General features: G+C 40.5%; 1 protein-coding gene across 1 annotated transcript; it reads left to right on the forward strand.

Annotated features, from left to right (window-relative positions):
• The first annotated feature begins 308 nt into the window (after nucleotides 1–308).
• Nucleotides 309–13,453, forward strand: LOC144463850 (uncharacterized). Its single transcript, XM_078169615.1, has 3 exons — nucleotides 309–1,026; nucleotides 3,380–3,598; nucleotides 13,365–13,453. The coding sequence occupies exons 1-3, from the start codon at nucleotides 309–311 to the stop codon at nucleotides 13,451–13,453; spliced, it is 1,026 nt and encodes a 341-aa protein (XP_078025741.1).
• The last annotated feature ends 8,919 nt before the right edge of the window (nucleotides 13,454–22,372 follow it).

Consider the following 22,372-nt stretch of genomic DNA (forward strand, 5'->3'; position numbering starts at 1 on the left):
GCTTATAACTAGAGGAAGGGGATTATGAACTGAATCCTTTGTAATTGGGTCCGCTGGGGAAAAGTCTTAGAAACAATAAACTTCACAAGAAGCAAAAGTCAAGGTGATTGGACATAGAGGTGAGACGGGGGAAGAAAACATGTTTACATGATGGAGGGATGAGTCTGCATTGCACATGTTGCACAAACTATTTCTGTCCTTTTTACCCAGGAGTATTACAGGCTTATCTTTCAGGGTTTTTAACGCAGAGGAAAGTCAGTCCTCGTCTCTACCTTCACTAACACCGTTGTCTTTATCGCCCGTCTGCCATGAATGAGACGTCCTCCTCCCTGTGTGCTGTCTCCGTCTACCTGAACCTTTGCGCCTCCTTTAAAGTCCTGCTCGTGGTCCCTGGCTTCGGCTTGAACATCTTCATCCTGGTCTCCCTGGTATCCTGTCTGCTCAGCCGGCGAAGCATGATAAGAAGCAACGTGGGGATGTTCATCCTCGGGAGCACCAGCTGCAACCTCGTCAACCTGAGCTTGTGGCCCATGACCATCCACTGGAAGCAGCATGGCCGCTGGCTGCTCGGCTCTCGCTTGTGTGAAGTCATGGTGAGCGCCAGACACCTGACGAGCTCCGCTTCCTTCCAGTACGTCTCCTTCATTACCTTCTCTATTTACCTGACTGTGGTGTGTGGCTGCAGACACCTGGTAAACAGCAGGCTTTTCCTGGCCCTGCAGCTTGTGTTCCCTCTCCTTCCTGTGGGGTTGACAGAGCTGACCCTTTGGTTCCTGGGCAGCCATGTGGATCACCTGGATCCCGTCAACCTCACTTGCTTCTCCTTCATTAATGATGAAGTCATGAGGGTGCTTTTGCTGGTGAAGACTGTCGTTTTTTTTCCGTTAAGCCTGTATTTCTACGCTCACATTCTACACACTATCGTCCAGAGCGCTAAGCTGATGCACAGGAGTCAGAGAGTCAATGTGCACCTGGCCAAAGTGTTCAGCCTCATATCTCTCATCACCTTCACAGCACATGTACCTGGTAGGTAAATACTACTTGCAGATTTTTGGAGAATGAATTGACTGACTAGTTTAGTTTCTTTAGCTCTTTGCAAGGAAATTTTTTTTCTAAACTAAAATGGACATTTACATTTCATAGCAATAGGCAAATTCATACATGATGTTCCTATGGTCCAAAACAGACCAAAATATTAGTTAAGATGGACAACTCTCTCCTTAATCAAAAAAAACTAGAGTGCTGAAACTCAAGTTTGTGATGTCATCGAATAGAAAGTCTAGAGCTGCTCCACAGACAATGGATTGGGAAAGATGTTAAAGCTGACACTGAGAGCACCCAGGGAATCGTTCTGAGTACATGGGCACATTTTTTGCTTCAAATCTGAGAACACTACGATAAAATGAAGCTCATTTTGATATAATAAAGAAAACAAATGTCTTGCAGGTCCACAAAATCAGGCTCTTATTAATCGTCTGTTGGGCAGCTCCAGATTTTGTACTTAATGACATCACAAGTTTGAGATTTCTCTAGTTTCTGGCTTTGAGAGAGAGTTGCTCATATTCATAAATCTTGATTAGACTTTTCTTGGGCATAGGAATAACATATTGGAATTCTTAATTCAGGTGGTGTTCCCCTTAGTAAATACTAAGCTATAACTAGGGCTTCACAATATATATATATATTTTTTCATCACATCATTACATTGTCAACTTGAGCGATAAACGCATTGTCAACTTGAGCGATATTGCACTCAGGGATTTTTTGACTCAGATGAAAGAGAGCATGAGTAGAAAACTGCACCTTGAAATGTAACTATCATTCTCTCATCATTCAACAACGTTATCGCACATTGCATAATTTTCTCATATCGCGCAGCCCTAGCTTCAGCGGCAGTACTTGCGGTTTTGATTGAGGGTATCACCGAAAGTTACAGACCTTTTTATTACAAAATTATCTGCACAATTCCACCACTCTAGCTCAGCGAAGATGCAGAGTCTGTGAAAGCATAAAGAAGGAATTGTGACTTTTACTATCTCAGACTGCTGGAATCTCATATTGGCTTCAGTATATTGAGCAAATCAGTGAGGCCCCCATTACTCACATTGAAATCACTTACTGTAAGAGGGAAGTCTCTTTGAAGCCAGCTGGACAAGTGGAAAGATTTCAGCAACCAGTAACTCTTTCAATGTACAAATTATGTCCATGTGAGTATAGATTTGAGCAGGGGTGTCAAACTCGTTCAAGTTCATGGGCCACATACAGCCCAATTTGATCGCAAGTGGGCTGTACCAGTGAAACCACTGCATAATAACCTATAAATATCAACCCCTTCATTTTTTCCCTTTTTTAGTGCAAGGAATTACAATTACATTCTGAAAGAAAACCTTGAATCCATTCACAAAACAAATGAACAGCCCGCAATGTCCTAAGAAAAATTATGTTCAAATTCAACAGTATGTCTCAGTTTTTCCACATTCAGTCAGTCTACTACTCACTTTCGTTACATGTGACTTTTTCCTAATTTTCCACTAAAGTAAAAGCTGTTGAAGAAGCAGGTTACGTCATCCTTGCCTCAACAACCATTTACAGTCAGAAGTTTTGTCAGCACCTCAGCAACAGGTTTCCACACATATTGTTTTAAGATAGAAGTCTGATACAGATTCTTTTGTACTGAAGCTGCTGATTGACAATGTTAACTAAAACTTAACATTTGCAGTATGCATTTGCATGTACTCAACACGTACTGTACACATACAGCATCTGTTTTGTAGCAATACAGTTTCACAAATACAGCTTTTTAAATAAACTTGGTGCACTGACCAATATTGTAGAAAATGAACTCTGTCTGCGTCTAGTGATGAGATTCAGAACATTGAATGTCATTTTTAAAGTATAGAAAGGCTATTTTCTCGGACTCAAGACTGCAGTTTTTCCTTCTAGAAATGGAGATTTTTTTAAAATGAAAATGAATACAAAATAAATCAATGAATAAAAAAAGCCGCCTTTGGCATTTGAACAAATTGATACTACCAAGGTCAATTTTACTCTTTCATAACACAAACGTTTGTATTACTTAGGAATGTCTCCTTCAGAACATGAAAATGGATGAGTAAAGTACATATTCGTGGTTTTAAAAATACATATTTTCTGCCTCATTTTGCAGACTGAGAGAAAAAACTGAACTAAAACACATGCCTTAACTTTTAAACGTTTTGCTTTGTTTTAATCATAACGAGTCTTTCTAAATTCTAATCTGTTAGCAAAGGTGATACAGACTTTTACAGTGTATTAATATACATTCAATGATAAAAAATGGTTTTAAATAATTACTGCAATAATTATTAACCATTCTTGTACCATACTTTGTTTACTACAGGTGCTGTGTTTGTGCTGATGGAGCACCTGTCTGTGTGTCATGAGATGGTCAGAGATTTGCTGCTGGACCTGCCTTTACTCTCCAGCCCCATAATCCTGCTGTGTATGAACAAGGAGCTGAGGAATCAGTGTCTGCTGCTGCTGCAGCGCAACCCCACCAACCACTATATGGAAAAGAAATCTAGCAGCAAGATGGACGAGCAGCAGAAGAACCTGAGCATGAGAGAAACTGACATGATTCAACCCTAATTCATAAGATTCTGATTTATAAGTTTATGATGTCAGACTGTTTGTGATGCTTGGACTGTTTTTTTAAAAAAGAAGTCTGGTATTTTGCACACTGAGCCCCATTTCTGTGTTGTTTATGATGAAATAGAGTGATGAATGCTCATTTTCTTTCCCCTGCCTGGCTTAACACTGCTGCCTATGGCCATGTGTGAACCTGTCCTAAAACCACCCTAAACGTTTGTTTTCAAAGCCATGAAACTCACCAAGTGGTCAGTGGTGTTCGTTGATGTTCTGACATAACAACCGTAGCAAACTATGGTTTCCATCTGTGTTCTCCCTATTCATCTCGATTGTGGAACTATTTTTTCAGCTGCCTCACACCCGTGTGTAAACTTCCGCTTGATCGTTCATTTAACCCTGAAGCGCTACACTCTCCAGCCCACTTGATGGCGATAACGCTCCTTTACGTGGGTGTCACCAACCGGCAGGAAACCATTGCGACGTAATGGGACACATAAAAGAAGCAGAAGAAGAAGGTTGGCGTTGTGTTCAAAGGCATCGTACTGCAAAGGTTGTTTACAAACAAGTAATCCATCGTGCAGTTGTTTAAACTTATTACAAAACTTTTTTGTTCGTTCTCGTTCTTCCTCCAGGAGCGCACACAGCACTGTTGAGCCGGCCCATTCGCTGAGCTAAAAGACTACAATGACTACAACCTTGTCATAAACAACCCCCTTTACGTTTCCGGTGGCGGATTACTACCAACGGACAATGAGGCTTCTATAGAAAACCAATGGATTACACAAAATGTCAAATAAATCAAACCACAGTTTGCTACGATTTTTATGTCAGAACATCAATGAACACCACTGACCACTCGGTGAGTTTCATGGCTTTGAAAACAAACATTAAGGGTGGTTTTAGGACAGGTTCACACATGACCATAGACAGCACTGTTAAACCAGGCAGGGGAAAACCAAATTCTCAGAAAAGGAGCAATCGTCAAAATTTTGGTCTTAGCCACTCTATTTCATCATAAACAACCCAGAAATGGGGCTCAAAGTGCAAAATAATGGACTTCTCCTTTAATATAGTTCACCATTAACTTTCCTTCCAGTGTGTCATTGAGGTGGATATATGTTGAAGTAGAAAAAACAGCAAATAAACACCAAAGAACAAGTAAACACAAGGTTTTGTTATGTGTCATCTTCTATGCCTCTGCATGCATGTGTGTGTGTGTTCAAGCGTGCCTACTGTGTCAATGTAGGTCAGACTCTAAATTCTCCTCCTTTCAAGTCTCAGTGAAACAAACATTACAGCCCACGTGTCTGGGATCAATATGTCTGAGTTGTAGTGTTTCATATGCAGCAGGACAACACTATTATTTATTCATGATTTATACCCATCAGGTTTCCAGTCACACAGCTGGAACTGTACTTATGTCTGACCAGTGGTTATGCAGTGACATCTAGTGGTGATAAGCTAGACTGCATTTACTTCAGCACTGGAGGGGGTTTGATCATAAATACAAGGTTATATAATTCAGAAAAATCACTTTTCAACTTTTTTTTCACTCACATTAATTTTGCATGTGTTTCTGGTAATCTATGGCAGTTGCAGCACCATTAACAGGAATCAAACCACTTTCAACCTGTGATCAGAATTAACTACTTTGAGGCTATGAAAATGATTAACTAAAGAAATGGCTGCTTAAATTAGTGTTACATCAATGGTAAAAGTGGCTTTAAACAATTCATAAAGTAACTACTATGCTAGTTAAATGTGATATTCTCCACCCAGCAGGCACACTTCTGCTGTCGAGTATCGCTTGCCGTCAGTAGGTGATGCTGTCTGCTCACATATGAAACGGCTGCTTACAGTAGTCATGAATGACTGAATAATATTCATTAATCTTCATGATAGATTCAGTGAGAAGGATGCAGCATTGGATAATGAATATGCATATTTATGAGCTTCCTCACCCATGATTTAGATAATCCAGGCACATACAAGTTATGTATTTCCCTGCAGCCGCTTTGCCTTCATTTCCAGGAAGCTTCTCTAGGTCACCCACAGCATGGAGCTCCTACCACTCGACCTTTAACCCTGGTAATTTCCCAGGGGTCTCTGCAGCACGGAGAAGCATATATAAAATGATAATTACTATTGTCTCAGACTACCCACATATTATGTTAACTAGATGAACCACAATTAACATATTACTGAAATAGTCTTATGTTTTGCATGCTGGATGGCTGGTGCAGTGCAGCATTGCAGCATTCTTTTAACACAAGCAAACTAAAATGACAGAGAGTGACGGCTTGTTAGTCGGATCATTTTTAAAGTATGTAAATGGAAATGTGTAGAAGTATTGGGGGATAATAAGAAGAGCATTTTTTAATAACAACACTTGTGTCACGACCTCACAATGATGTGATCTTTCTCTACCCTTAAACAAAGGCGCCATCCACACATATATGAACTCATTGTCATGCATTAAGTTATATTTTAATTACTCTTACAGTTCTCACAATATTCCGTGAGTTATCATCATACAGTGTGTGTTTACTACTTTCATCCCAATTCCCATTCATAACAGCAAAAGTACTTTATGTAAAGTAATCAATTTGAAGAGGAGCACATTTCATGTAAAGACACCTGCTGTTATCCAGTATGTTGTGCCAACTACTAACTACATAACATTACATTAGTTCTAATTACAAAGACAATTTTTATGCAATTATATAAAATTTCTCCCCTGTAAGGCATTATATAAGATCTTTCCTTGAATCAAAGAATCATTTCAGTCTGCAGCATGTGTCTTCAGTTGCCTAGCAACTCCAGCCCTGGTGCGGACTAATGCTGTCTGGTGTGTGGAGGTAAATCGGGGGGCAATCTGATTTCAAAATAGGTTGCATGTAGGCGGGGGTCAAACTTTACAGATGCTCTAGGACAGTTTTCCCAATTGGTGCTGGATTCTTGTTGTGCTGTTTGTCTAAAAAAAAAACATATGGGGGTGGGGGGGGTGGGGGGACGTAGCTCACTAGGGGGAAGTGTGCTGCAATTAAAATAAGATTAAGAGACTGTAGTCCAAGGACAACAAATCAGATAGTATCTAGTGATGGGAAAATAACGTTTAGCTGCTGACCATGTAGTCTAAAGCTTACAAGTTCTCCCAAATGGTGAAATTAACCATGCTTGCCACCTGAGCTGCCAAGTCCCCAGGCAGGCTGTGGCTCTGTTCAAAGCATGGAAATTTGCTTTGTGGATTGCAGCCATGTCCTTACTCAGTGGTATGTATAATTGCAGAGGTGGCTCTTACATCCACATGTGAAATGCAAATGCCTATAGCGATTGTTCTTCTTCTCCCAGGTTTCCTGCTCCTTGTCCGTTACGCTTCGCTAAAACAATTCCACATTGCCTTCAGCGAATCAGCTTCTCTTTCGCACTGCTCCCTCTATTCCACTGTTCATTAAAGTTTCATGCCAGATTTTTACTTTGATAACATATGCATATTGTATGTCATGCTGCTGAATGCAGGTAGCATCACAGGGGCTGGAAAAAAGTCTGAAAGAAGTCCACATCCTTTATACCCGGGCTTTGTAAACTGTCACATTCCTCTGCTGTTCCCTTCATATCTTTACAGATGTGTCACTGCAAGTTACGACACACTTTGACAGCAAGGAGATACATTTTATTGTGACGTTAAAACTCATCCATCCAACCGATCAACCGTTGTAAAGGAGCCTGCGTGCGTTGGATATGCTATTTGAATTTACATAGGTTGTCATGCTTCCCATCCTATCTGGTGATGACAGGCTGCATTTCCAATGTACATGCAATCTGTGATGTGCCATCTCAGAGTTTTGATGAAGAGAATAAAGTATGAGGTATTCTATATTCAGACAGATGGGAAATGCAATTTTCCACACTCGACAACCATATGTGCAGCGTTTTCTGTTTTGATTTCAAATCAAAGACTCAACGGGAATTTTCTGGAGCTGGTTGCTACTCACAGATCATTTCCAGGATAGCTAGAAGAATTCATGATAGTATTTCATTCATTGTCACCCACTGCAACTCACCAGCTTTAGCTTTTTGATAGGGATGTAACGATACCAAAAAAAAAAAAAAAAATCTTGGTACGATAAAATGTGCAAGCTAGGATATTCATTACAATGTTAAGAAAAACTTACTCATTTTATACGTCCAATGATCTGAGCCTGTCTCTTCTGGATTAGTATGATTGCGCCATCTGCTGTTCAACTAAAAAAAAGTACAATCGGGGCTTGACATTAAGCTTTTAAAAAAGAAAAATACAGTTATTGTAATCCATTACCATACAAGACATACAGTTAACAAGTAACAATTACATAGCTGGGCGATTCTAACTTAAATATCTATTTATTGCCTGTTTTAGGTAGTTGGACGATTATTTTAGCTCGATGGCTGACAACACAGTGTGTAACACAGAAAAATTGGGCAACCTCTGTGACTGAAAAATGAAGCCAATGCGCAAGTGCCGAAAACTGCAGTTCTTGGATCGGCCACTTGAGGCTGGCTCCAGAAGCACGATAATCCCTATAGACCCCCATGTTAAAATGCACAGCTTTCAGCAGAAATAAACATGTTTACAGCCTGGTACAAAAAACAGTTTTGGTCTCTATAGCTAATTTCTCCCTTCATGACAACTTTACAGTGGTGTTTTTTTAACACTCACCAATTTAAGTTTTATTAAGGCTCAAACTTACTCATAATTACAGCTAAGGCTGCTTAGAGTGACAGACTGTCTGCCGATAGTGTCCTTGGCTTCTCAGTCAGATTCACCCCTCGCTCCTCCAAAGCTCCGGCCTCTCAAATATGGTTGCTTCTGACTCCAAAAAACCAAGATGGTGAGGGCCGAAATGCCAAACTCTCAGCTTCAAAACAGCCATCCATAAACTAATGGGTGACAACATTGTAGCTATGTCCGTTATTTTATACAGTCCATGAGAAAAATAGATGAATAATCACAGAGGACATTTAGTGTCTGATTTATCAGTATGGATTTATTTTACAAAGGCTTGATTATGAAGCTTCTGGAAGGGATACGATGGGACTGGAGCTTCTGGGCAAAAGAGTACATTTCTCACATGCAGCGCTCCAGAGATACTTAATGTTAGTGATGTTAAGTCATATACAATATTGTCGACCCCAGAGTTGACTTCTATAGTATCCAGTATGTCTGATATTTCTCATCAGTGCTGTTTGATGCTTGGTCGTGAGACAGCCATGCTCATGAAATAAACATGTAATATTGTGGTAGACTTTGTCACAGTCCCATGATGGTATCAAGACGGTTATTGGCGCAATATTGCAAAACTTGATACAACATTGCATCGGCAGGCATAGATTTCAGGAGTGGGGGAGGACAGGTGTCATGTTCTCCTCAGTATTTAGAATATGTACGTATGTCCCTCCCCTCAACATGGAAGTATGAAGGACTTCTCTTTTTGTGCAGAGACCTAGAGTTTCAGTGGTGCACAGCTCTTTCCTTCCCAGAGTAAAGCCAAGTAAAAGTATAGCAGTATAGAAATGATTTATAGCACCCCGAATTTTAACAATTAGATAAAATATATTGGTGTTTACTGGCAAAATGACAGGCTAAGTAATTTGATGCTGTCGAACTCAACAGGAAAAGTCCCAGCCTCTCTCTTCTCTCAGTCTCACTTTTTTCCCCCTCCTCTCCAAAGCTTTCTGATGCATTTGCGCTACTCTCTTCTTGCCCCGAAAAATCACTTTGTCACATAGCGACGCATCATTTCACATGCTAAATTTTTAAAAACTGGAACTGGAAATCCTTTCTCAGCATGCAATATCCATTAGGGAGAAAATTATTCATATGATTCCCCCTGCATTATTTATCACTTAATGAAGAGAAATATGTGCCCCTCACGCTCTCACCATTGTTACCCGCCAATACTTTACCTCTCCGGATTTCTCAGGTTCGTCTTTACAGGATCCCACCGCGCCTCCGCTGGATAATCTAGAGTGAGAAACGACTTTTGATCACATAGTAATGGGATTTAAAGTGCCCTCATTCCTCCATCACCTCTGGAAGATTCACTTCATGGAGGTCCCATAAATCTCCTCTCTAGAGGTTGTTGGGGTCTGCGTTGCTGCTTTTTACTACGCATTTTGCTTTATTGTGGGATTGCGAGGAAGGTTTTTTGGTCTTTAGGGCAGACACACATGAATAACTAATACCGTACCAAAACCTACACTCACCCTCTCTCCTCTCCAGCTCTCTATGTGCTGCACCACCTCTCAGTGATGCACTGCAGACCACCAGCTTGAAGAGTAGGGATACAATACACAACACGAGCGGAATGTAATTTGAAAAGACAGAAAAAATATCTCAGAGCACCATCGGATTCATTTATTCTAGAGACAATAGTAGCCGCTGAAAATAACTGCGAAGCATCAAGCAGATATGCCTGTGTCAAATACAAACTGTCATAGGGTATTACAGTCAAGGTTGGCTTGACTGTGTATTGGGTTGTGGCACTTTTTGTTGTTGTGTTGTGCAGCGGGAGCAGATGGAGACTTTGCAGGTGGGAGAATCAGGCTTCTGTTCTCAGTAGAAGCAGGGAGAGGAGGAGCTGCATGTCTGCTGCTTATATCCAGCCCCTCCAGGGTTCCTAATATCACAGTATTGAGGGTGATAAATGGACCTGCAAAAGTGACACTAACCAAGTTCACGGTTCAATGATTTGGTCACTCCAGTCCCACCCCACCCCATCTCTTCTTGTACACTTTTAAAAACAGAGAAGACAATATTTCTAATAGGGATACTTAGCAAAATGGAGCCTGTATGTTCTTCCATAGTGTGCGACTTTTGCATAAATAACATGTGACGTATGCAAACACAAGGCTGTATATGTTTATAACGCATTACAGTAAATGCAATCAAGTTTGACTGCTCGTGCACATGTGCTTAGATGTTTGCAAATTGAGGTAAATACCAGAGACGTTGTAAATGCACAGACGCTGACCTTTTACCACAAATAAACAATGCTACCAATGCTGCAGGCCTCTCTACACCCTGCAGCTTTTATGGGTCACAAAGAACACTTAAATCTGTATACACACGTAGAGACGCTAATGCCTTTGGCGGGAGTGTGTGGTTAAACAAACAAAAGAAAGAGGAATAATTTGAACTCGGTTGCACTTGAAGTTTGATTCTGTGTCAGAATATCTAATACATTCTATATATGTTTACAGTTCTTGCGTGGTTGTGATTGCCGGGCATTGCTTGTGAGCTGGCCTCCTTTCGCCCCGGCCTTTTTTCTGTCTCCAGCACCATCCTGCAGAACCTTACCTTTGTTTACGCATCTGCCCTTGTGGTTTTTCCTCACTTTGATAAATAATTGACATGCTCTTCTCCTTTGATATGTACTTTAATGCTTTTTTCACCAACCTTGTAAAAGTCTGCACTCATAGAGCTCCTGCTCCCGCTGAGTTTAGAGTGCACCTCTGCACAGTCACTGATTTCATGGTGACAGCCTCTTTAATTTAATATTCCACATACAGTTCAATCATTCTTTTTTATTTTCGTAAACATGAATTGTGTGCCTGCCGTGACACGAGTATTGCTAATTTACAAAAACAACGGCGGATAACTGCCTTTCTCTTAACTTCCCTTTGTACCTGGTACGTTGCATTATTGTCGGTACAAAGGCGTTTTATGTTTTATGTGTTTCGTAGGATGTTGTTAAACTACATACTGCACATCTACAGCTCATAACATTTAGTGTATTGTTGACAAAAGTTATTGCCTGCTCACCGGAGCCTCATTTATTGCATGCTTCAGGCAAGAAACATTTCAAAGTGAGAAATTGTCTTTCAGAAAGCTTTTTTTTTTTGGGTTGCTCTGGCAAGTGTTGTATTTTTAATAGAATCACTTTGACATAAACACTGCATACACTCAAAACAGCCTTTGAAATGTTTAGATTTTCTCATTTTAAAATCACATTGAGCTTTTAAAGTCTGGGGAAGAATCTAATATTCAATTAATATCTCACTGCAGAGTAATTCAGCGTTAAACTGTGGATCCATACTGTAGACACAGGCATTAGTATATTTGCATGTTTATTTTGCTGTTAATTGCATTTAAGTGCTGAAAGGATAGTAACACCTTATTTCTTTCTCCAGAACAGACCTTTTAAAAGAGCTAACTGTTTAAATAACCAACGTAGTTAAGAGAAGCAAAAGTGTGAGAGACCAATGCGTTCTTCTCCACCTGTGAGACCTTGCTTGCGCTCATGTGGTGGCAGCACTGACAGGAGGAAACCTGCTAATTAGTTTCCTCTGTAAAGCTGTCATTACTACCAATGATAAAGGCGGGGGGAGGACGCACAGGGGATACGATGCTCTAATTTGTTCTTTTATATGAGGAGAGTCGAGGATCCATTTTGAATGGTGTGAAACATATGATTGAGTTTTACAATAATTCCTTGCACAGCACGAGGAGGCCTACGTTTAAGTCCAGAGAGCGATGAATAATGTCTTTTCATCCCTGCTATCTTGTGTTTAATGAGGAATATAATGCATAATAAAAAACACGGCATTGTACACTCGAGGAAATCCCCGCAAGAAACAAGAATGCTAACTCTCAGCAAAATTTTTAGGAAGTATAATCACAAAAAAAAGAGAGAGAACTGTTTTCCACTGGCATCTTTTTCTGCTTATTACAACTCAATGAAGACAATTTGACACAAAAGTGATTATGCATCCAGGCTAGGAAATGTGAAATAGGAGCACCAACGGGACGCAGATTCATAAACAGGCAGTGAAAAGTGATATTCTGTTGAAATGCAAATTCTTTGAGGGTTTTGTTCCAGAGGCATGCAGGGTGAAATTGGCCTTTAAACACATTGGCATACTAATGTCTTGAGGTGCCTCCACCTTCAGCCCGCTCAGAATAATCATGGCGCTATAATTGACTCGTAGTTCACAATGGCAATGCATATATTTGCATCAGATAGAATTAGACATTTCTATGCTCTAAGGTGTGCCTGAGAGTGCGCCCACATGTGCCTGTCTCTGCAGGTATGGAGACAAAAGAGAGACTTGATGCAGTTTTAAGGGAGGAACTAACTCTGCTGCTTACTCTGACAAGGTTCTGTTCAGGTCTGTTAGTTTGCTTTGACCCCCGACTGTTTGATTTACCACTCGTGCTCTTTATTTCCTCCTTTTCTTTCTGCTCCTTTCTTTTCTTTCTTGTGAGATGAAGTTCAGTGTATTAAATGAAATCAAACACAGGAAAAAAAAAACACATACAGCATCCATAAACATACACACATTCTTGACACAGAAGCAGGACCATTTATACATGTAGTGTAGGACAGTCACTTCTGGACAGGCTTGCATTTCAGTGGTTTCCAGCCTTTTTGGTTTGTGATGCTATAAAACTACTTGTACTCCCTCGTCATCACATGTTCACCACTTCAATCAAAGACCTTACATGCCACCACGCCGGCGACAGCTGAGGTCAGAGGCATTCTTTTTTTGGGTTCCTGTCCATATGTCCATTTCTTGTGAACACAATACTTAAGGACCACTTTGAGGGAATTCGAATTTGGCACAAACGTCCACTTTGACTCCAAGATAAACTCATTAGATTTGGTCGTCGAAGGTCAAGGTCACTGTGACGTCATGTCCATCATTCTTATCATGTCCTCATGCCCATTCTCCTGGATACGATATCTCAGGAAAACCTGGAAGGAATTTCATTACATCTGGCACAAATGTCCACTTGGACTCATGGATAAACTGTCTAGAATTCGGTGGCACTTTTGGGCATTAAGAATTCCTATGCTAATTAAAACAAAATGTTGCACAATAATAATTGCTCAAATATTGGGATGAATAATAGGATAAATTAATAAAGGTATGGCATTTTATATCCAAAAGGTCAAAGGTCAGCTTCACTGTGAAATTCATAATGTTCTGCAAAAACACTTTTTTGGCCATAACTCAGCAACAGAAGGGGAGACAGGAGGGGAGGGGATACTGAATTGGTGACACTAATCTTGGGTGCCTACCTTGAAACTGTGGAGATTGTATAGTAGAGCTGCAATGATTAATCAGTGAGTTCACAACCATTAAATTAATCACCAACTAGTTTGCTAATTTATTAATCAGTTTGAGTAATTCATAAAGAAAAACTCTCTGATTGCAGCTTCTTAAAATGTGAATATTTTTAGTTTTCTTTTGTCCTTTATGATATTAAACTGAATATCTTTGGGTTGTGGGCCAAACAAGACATTTCTGAGTGTCATATTAAGCTTTGAGAAACACTGATGGAAATTTTTAACAATATAGTGGGTTTTTATAGAGAAAAAAACTAATCAGTTGCCAAAGAAAATAATAGACAGATTAATCAACAATGAAAATAATTGTTAGTTCCCACTTTATTTTAAAGCTCTTCTGTGCTGTAAGGTTGAAGATCTGTGTAAAGACAAAAAGACATTTGTCCCCCCACTTATTTGTGGTATGGTAACTCTATTTTCGTGAACCAAGCGACACAGGCAGATCGCAGTCAGGTGCGCCCTGCCAAGTGTGTGGGGAGCGTGCCAAACACACTTTTGGTAATTTTGTGGCCAGACTCCCTTGGCGTACCTGTGGCACACTTGGGCAGTGGGTGGGATCAGAAAGATGGCATTATTATTGATGGGTGCATAAGAGGCTGTGACAATCATGGCTTATCACATTCACCCCCTTTAATCACAGAGCTCTCCCCGTCCTGACGCACTGACAGTTCGGAAATCCTGTAGAGAGTTTTCCTCAGAGAAGAAACTTATTGTTGCCTGGGTCTTGGGGCAGAGAGAGCAGCCTCTGTCATATAATGTTGCTCATCACAGCCACACATCTACCTGTAGGCTATCATAATTAAAAATACGGAGCTCCGGGCGACATTTTGGCGAGCCGCGTTTAAAAGAAGATGACATGCTCAGCCGTTACCCTGGTTGTTTAGGATGGAGACACCAGGTGAAAGACTAGCAGGAACAAACGGTCCCAGAGGAGTTATAAATGGAACAAGAAGTTTTAAGTGATTCAAAAAGTTTTCACGGAGCTGTGTGAACTGTAGAATAATTAATCAAAACAGCACATTTAATGTGCACATGAGCACGACAGGCTCTGAGGTTATTCTACAACAGTCCCTTGCTAGTTTCACAAAATGTGACCTGTGGCTCGACAGCATGCAGCATCACTCCAGTTAGAGACTGCAGATGGCTGTAAAGAGAGTCACCAGTGTAAAGGAAAGGCCTTTGGTATGGTGCTTACAAGCTATTGGAGCAAAAACTACCAAAAAAACTACCAAAACAGCCCCCCATCCCCCAAATGTTCAACCCCAGGTTAAACATTTAGTTTGATGTGAAGCATCCATGTTTTAGTGTGTGTAGCTTCTTTAGAGCAACATCCATATTTGAAGCATTGCCCACTGTCATGGCTACAACTCTGTGTTCTGTCAGCACCAGCTTTATTGGCCAAGCATGTCAACGCATACTGCACAAGGAGTTCAAATCTGTCTTGTGCTTGTCTAAATGTCTTAACTTCACATGCTTTAGTCTGGACAGACATGATGTAAACTGGAACTGGACTGGCTGACAGAGACTTACATTTGTGAGACAATAATTCCAGTTTTAGAGTCCTGAAGAATTATTCGGTAATCTAAAAGACAAAAGCAAAGATAAGAGGGAAGTCCAAATTAGTTTTGTGTAGCATAAATTTGTTATTTTTCTGCGCTGATGTGTCTTCTAGGTTTGGAAACACTGTTTTCTTTAACACATGTCCTGACAAGAAATATGCCAACTGTCTGACTGATGAAATAAGACAGGAATGTTTAAATCTCTTCCTAAAACATCCTTATGTGTTTACTTTATCTTCAGCTACTGACATTTGTTTGACCTGTTTCTAATGATCTAATAATTGGTTAGTTATAATTTGCCGCCTTGTGTGAAGCATCTTTAACGTTGGTTTTGAAAAGTACTCCATCAATAGAGGTTATTGTTGCTGTCCTGTTGGAGGAAGAACAGCAGCTGGTGGGTTTTATCCGTGTCAGTGCTGACACAGTGAGCTACTTATACTATAACATTTAGCTTGAAAAGGTAGATTTTAATCGACCAGGCATCATACAGCACGGGGTCTGTGTTGTAATGTGCAGGCTGCAGATGCATATTTGTTTCAGTGAGTCAGCTCCACGATTGGCATTCAGTTGAACTCCCTGCAGGATTTCAGGCAATAAATATGGAAATCTGAGCATGAGAGCCAAGCTCTTGTCTAGCTGCTTTTTGCCTATTGCACAGTTTAGTCAAGTATCACTTCAGCATAAACAGACTGATAGCAAACAGTAAGATTGGAGCTTTCTCAACTGGCAACTATTTACTTCAACACGATCACTAGGAGAACATTTTACACATAAAAATTAAACATTTCCAATTTGCACAATCCTGGTTACTTTTAGTTTCTCAGTAATTAAACATAGCAGATATAATAATGGGGACAGGGAAACAGTGAAATCATCTGTGCACAGGAGATTTTGCATGTTAGATTTAGCCTTTTTGAAAGACTTGTGTAAGGGAAAGACCAGCAAAGCCCTGGGCGCTTGGCACAAAAATATCCCTAAATCCCCTCTCCCACCCTGGGCAGTGACACATGCTGTGACTAACCCTTTTCCGCTATAATGGCGTTAAGATTATTGTACAGAAGAGCGTGTCCTAATAAATACAGTGTGGTAGTAAACATTAAACCAGTGAAAAGTGTGTCTGATGAAGACATTAGCATTAAAATCATGCATCAGCAGCTTGATTAAAACTCTTTGTTTCCTCGACTATCGGGGTCCTGGGGAGATCTCCTGATTTTTGTGGCTACCTGGGAAAGTGCCTGATGTGGCATGCTGTAATCAGCCTCTGCCTGAGACCCAATCACTGCGAGAAGGAGACCGTCTCAAAATACCATAAATGTGTTCTGAAAGCACAAAAAGCAGTTCAACCAAGCTGAAAATGGATGTTTACGAGGAGAAATGATGAAAGGCTATGTACAATATACAGGGGGATTAACGTGAGTTGACTGTGGCCATGAACTGTGAGTAAAACCATGAAAGTATTACAACACCATCAAGATTCCTTGAAAGTCTGAAAAGCTGAATTTTCCAACTTGCAGAGCAGACTCTGTATGCAGTGTGGAAAGGGAAAAACATCTCTGCAGCAGATTGTATCCATTTAGTCAGTGTTTCTTCCTTCTTTAACCTTGCTGTCTTAAGATAATTTGGGGTTTTTGTCACCTTGTGACCGGCTGCTGCACCACCACCATATTTTGAATTATTCACTTGACCTGGGGACAGCTAATAGATCCTTAATATTTGAAAAGTAAGTGCAGGGTTTCTGTGTCTGTGGACTCTGAGCCGTCTGGCAACTACTGAGGCAAATAAACAGGATAAACAACAAACTATGGGGAAGTAATAAATTGCAAGGTCATCATCCCATCACATTTTCCGCCCTACTAAGAGGATGAGAAGATTTCCGGTTAAAGTGGAAATCTTATTTTAATAGTTGTCTGGCATAATTTCACAGCGAGATAAGAAAGTAATATGAACAGAGTTGTGTGTGTTCACATTCATCCCACGGGTACATCTGCCCCCTCTTCACCATCTATTTTTAATATTCGATCTGCAAACCAAAGGTTGAAGGGTGCTGAGTAAATTGGTCAAGCTCTGACAGAGATTACAGCAGTGATCTCTGGAGTAATGCTACAATAAGAGAAATAAACATGCTGCAAATTACTCAGAATAAAGCAGAAAGCATTTTATAGTGCTCATGTGAGGACTGTGTGATGCTCTGTGCTGGACATCTGTTAACTGACGGAAGCAATCAACAGAGCAGATCAGAGCCTGCTTGATTTGTAACAGGTTTAGCTAAAATACATTCTGGCAGCTTTGAAGTATCCCAAAAATCAAATTGTGCTCTTTTATTTTTGTGCAGTGCTTAATCCTGTAAAATCACATACTGTACACTGTGTACTTCTTTCAATCTGTTAAGTTTTCAGTGTCATTTGAGTATCAAAGCATCATCTGTTTCCTAAAACTTAAGGTCTATCTGGCTTAAAGCCCTGAAGGCAAACTTCTCCCAGCAGCCATAAAACATGGATTAACAACAAGATGATTTAACAAAAGTATCACATTCAGCTCAAAAATAACTGTCGAGAATTATAGACTAAACAATTGTTTTTTTTTAAGCATATTTACAGTGCATCAATTAGCCTAGCGGCTAGCGGACTTTTCCCCTACTCATAGCTTAAAGCAACTCTTACCTTTCTTGCATTTCACACAGCACTTAGAAAAAATCTGAACATCCACATCTCCCACCTCCCTCCAAAGTCCCATCCCCCTCCTCCTGCAACTCCACCTCCCTCCAAAGGCCTACTCCCCCCTCCTCCATTACGTCCTCATTACGTCTATGATAGACGTAGGCGTTGGCAAGGTAACGTTAGATACACGGAAGAGGAGAGCGAGTGTAATGTTACAACCGGAGTCAGTGATGACTGATGAGTTTTAGAATAAGGTTACAGTGCTGATGTTTGATAGTAGTGTTAACATTACTAGCAAGTGGAAACGCACAAGGAAGATAACGTTAATGTTTCAGAGGCTATGCTACAGTAGGCCAATGTTAGCCATTAGCAACTGGATGCTGTGTTGTCAAATATAACGTTATGAACTGAACTGAACTTCTTTATTTGTCATTTTTATGCACAAAAACGAACTGACATTTCACATACCCCAAGCAAAAAGAAACAGAACATCTAAAGACAATTTGTGCAACATATCAGAAAGAACATATAGTGTAATAGTAAGATGAAAAGGGTCGACATTTCACAGTCAAAAACTCCACATCCTGAGAGCAGAACTTTGAGATCCTCTTCACATCACAGCACCATGAATTGTTTGTGTATATTGCCAGACCGCCACCACGGAGCTTACCAGATAATGCAGCCTCCCTGTCTGCTCTGTGTAGTGTTAGCCCCGTTAGCTCAACACCGGAGTCTGATATGTTACCATTCATCCATGTCTCAGTGAACACAAGGACGCAGCAGTCCTTCACTCCTCGGTGAGTGGATCTTCAAAGTCAGATGTTAAACATTTTTGTGTCCAGCAAGTGGACGTTCGCCAGAAGGACGCTGGGAACAGATTTTTTGATGGAGTTAGCTCTAAGCCTAGAGCCCTGATGTTAGCGGGCGGTTATGTCAGTCGGAGGCCTCCACGTAGGGAAGACAGACAGGACTGGAGAACCATATGAGAATGGTACAATTTTGAGTTTTTATTTCTTGTGGAATTCACTTACATTTTAGAGTGCCATCAGCTTATTAATAGCATTTTAACCTAAACAAAGAAAAGTGTAAAATTTCCAGAAAGGTAAGTGTTGCTTTAAGAAATTACATGTTATGTCATTATTTTTCTTACTCACCGCTGGTTTAAGTCACTGCATCCCCAGACAGAACAGCTCGGTTAAATTTCAGCCTGCATGCATGTTTTTCAGCCAGACATTGTTAAAACAGAGCAGCTAATGTTGCTGTAGTAAGAAGTTAGTGGAGTGAGATGCTCGTCCAGGCAGGTAACGCTATGTCCTGCTTTATCGCATAACTGCTTTGTTTACATACGGCATGTGTTCTGTCTGTTGACCCATTTTTTCTCCATAATCAAGAATATTTCCACACGGCTGACTTTGTCCTCATCGTCTTTCTCTCGGCTGCTTGCCATCTCCCTGCCACTGTTTGACGGTGACACAGAATTTCAAAATAAAGGTGTAACCTAAAGATGATGATATGGATCAATGTTTTCACTTTGCACTCTCCTGATATTGGATCGTTGCTCATTGAATTGATGGATCTTTCCAGATCAATGGATCGTTACTCCTCTAATACATACAGCAGCTTAGTCTCTTCATGTTTTATTGTTTTACAACACTGAATTAAAGGAAATTTAAGGTGGCATCAAAAAGACCCTTACAGTACCAAAGTACCAGTAGTCAAAGTGAAAGAGATACAGAGAGATAGACATCAGGGATCCAAATTCGTTACAAATAAATAAATAAAATGGATGTTTGTACAAGCATACTAGGACACACCTAAATCATTGCAAACACAGTCAGTGGGTTTTAGAAGTTACATAATTACACAGTTGTAAGTAAATGTAGATCACCTGTGTGTATCTGAAAGATCCCACTTGTGGTGAGTCAGTATTGCAGCAAAACCTACACAATGATGACAAAGAAACGCTTCAAGCAACTCCACATTAAATCCTTTTTATCAATGTTGAAACATGATAAAATATGAAAACTTCAGAGGGTGGATTAAAACTTTAATTCGAGCCAGATCTATGGATTGGGTGGTGCACTATAGATATGTTTTTGAAATCCCTACTCATTTTACCCAACAGCATCTGTTTCAGAGCAGAGAAGTTAGCTTTGCCCAGTACCCCAAAAATGCTGCTGTATATTCTGAGAGTTCATGAAAACAGAGTGGAGAGCCAAAAAAGGACAAAGAGTGATGGAGATGTCTGTTTCTGACACTGTGTCTGTCTGCACTGACAATGTCTTGTCTGGTTTTTGACTCTATTTGCATGGGACTAACATTACATGGGGATAGGGCTGCTGCTAGGGTCTGGTACTGTTCACAGTAAGGATAGACCGATACATCGGCCGGCCGATACATCGGGCCGATATTTGAGTTTTTTACTTGTATCGGCATTGGCCGATACACGCGTGGGTTCGCGGATTTATTTTTCCCTGGCATGTTTTACAGACAGGCATCCACGGGCAGCTCTGTGTTGCCGGAAGACCCTGCAGCGCACATGCAGCGAATCCTACTGTGTACAGTAGTTGTTGTTTTATTTATGCTTCAGCTTAAATATTTGTTTATTTTATAAAGACATTACTGGAAGATTTAAGAGCACTGAACTCTTTTTTTTATTTGAATGTATTATAATAATAATAATAATATTCTACCTGTTCTACCTCAACTTTCCATCTTGTTGTAGTATTTTTTACTGTTCAATAAATGTTTCTTATTTTAAACTTGAGACCTGTAATATTTGTTATCATTGTGTCATTTTTTTGATGTAAATAGAGGGAGCAAAAGCAGTATCGGCCCCAAATATCGGCTCAAGAAAATTGGCAGTTCATAATCGGTCATCGGCTAAGGGTGATGGAAAAAAATCGGTATCGGCATCGGTCCTAAAAAAATCCATATCAGTCTATCCCTAGTTCACAGTTGAACTAATACCTGTACCAGTTCTGGTACCTGGAATACTGTACTGGTACCCTTTTTCAGCATTACTTTTGGAACTTTATTTGTAAAAACAAAACTTTAATTTGAAATTAAACATTTAAAAGCTGCAGAGGTGATGCAGTAGAGTAAAATGCAACTCTGCTCCTTTGCTCTTTTCTAGTCACACATGGAGGTATTCTTCTGTTTCTCTGTCTGCTGATATGTATGTATGTCTGCACATTAGTGTTACTAAGGCTAATAGTACAAAAATATATAGAAAAGAAAATAGAGGCTGAGACCATGCCGGCAGATCAGCACTGCAGTGATAGTTTTGGCTCTATGTAAGACTGATGAAGTGGTCGGCAATGGATGAGCTGCCATTCAAGTTGCCCCCTGTCTGAAGTTGGACCCAGCAGCTCCACTGAGCTCCATTGCCGATCTTTGAGCTCCTTGGCTAGCTTGAGGGTTTCGGGGTGCTTCGTGGCACATTCATATCTTGTCCAAACCCCATGTTCACACCCAGATGCCCTCTCTAGTATTGACATTTGGCACCAGTGAATTTATTGTCACTTGGTACTTCGTAGTACCAACATAATTTTGTCATTACCATTAAAAGTACCAAGTTCGGTACCCAACACGAAGGGTTGGGCGATATATCTATCGACCCTTTTGCTGTTAGCAAACAGTCTGACGTTTTTGGGTGGGTGGGGCTTTGTTGGAGGAAATACAATTCTCCACAAACATTAGCTAGCGCTAGCTAGAAAGTTCAGTTGGCTTGTTTTAGACAATGGATGAAGATGACATGAGTGGTGCGTTCAGAAATACTCATTCCCAGTGCCTGAGAGCACTCTGGCACAACCCGGACCGTTCGTAAATTTGGAGTGCTGTCAGAATGTACCATTCACTTATCCAGAGCACCACACTGTCTCAGAGTGGCAGTGCGCCCTCTCGACACTCAAGAGGTCTGAGGAGACGGAGCAGCAGAGCGCCGAGCGGAGTGAATGTGCGATGAACTTAACTGTTTGCTAATTCATATAGAAATATAACACTCCATTTCTTCAACCAACAGGGCTCTCATTTTAGTGTAGAGCATCAGACTGAATTTACGAGAGCACCATATCAGGTCACTCCCTCTCTGGGACCCTGAGTTTTACTTGAATAAGTAAACACCAGCAAGACCAGACTGGCCGACCTGTATGCTCTCACTCAGTGGATGGATGATTTGACAGGATGGCCGGCTTTGTGCTTGATTACTAAGCCAATCTCACAAAGAAGGACAACACTTGAATGGTTTTCTCCGGCTTGTTTTGCTATCGAAGCTACTGTAACGTCACCTAAGCGCTTAGAAGTTAGCATTACACAGAAATCCAATATTCCTCTTAATGCCTCCCCAATTTCTGATGAGGTGGACATGATAACACTTAATACACATAACGTTACTCATCCCGACAACAGTAAATAC

The sequence above is a fragment of the Epinephelus lanceolatus genome, chromosome 7 (assembly GCF_041903045.1).
Source record: "Epinephelus lanceolatus isolate andai-2023 chromosome 7, ASM4190304v1, whole genome shotgun sequence".
In the NCBI taxonomy this organism is placed as follows: Eukaryota; Metazoa; Chordata; class Actinopteri; order Perciformes; family Serranidae; genus Epinephelus; species Epinephelus lanceolatus.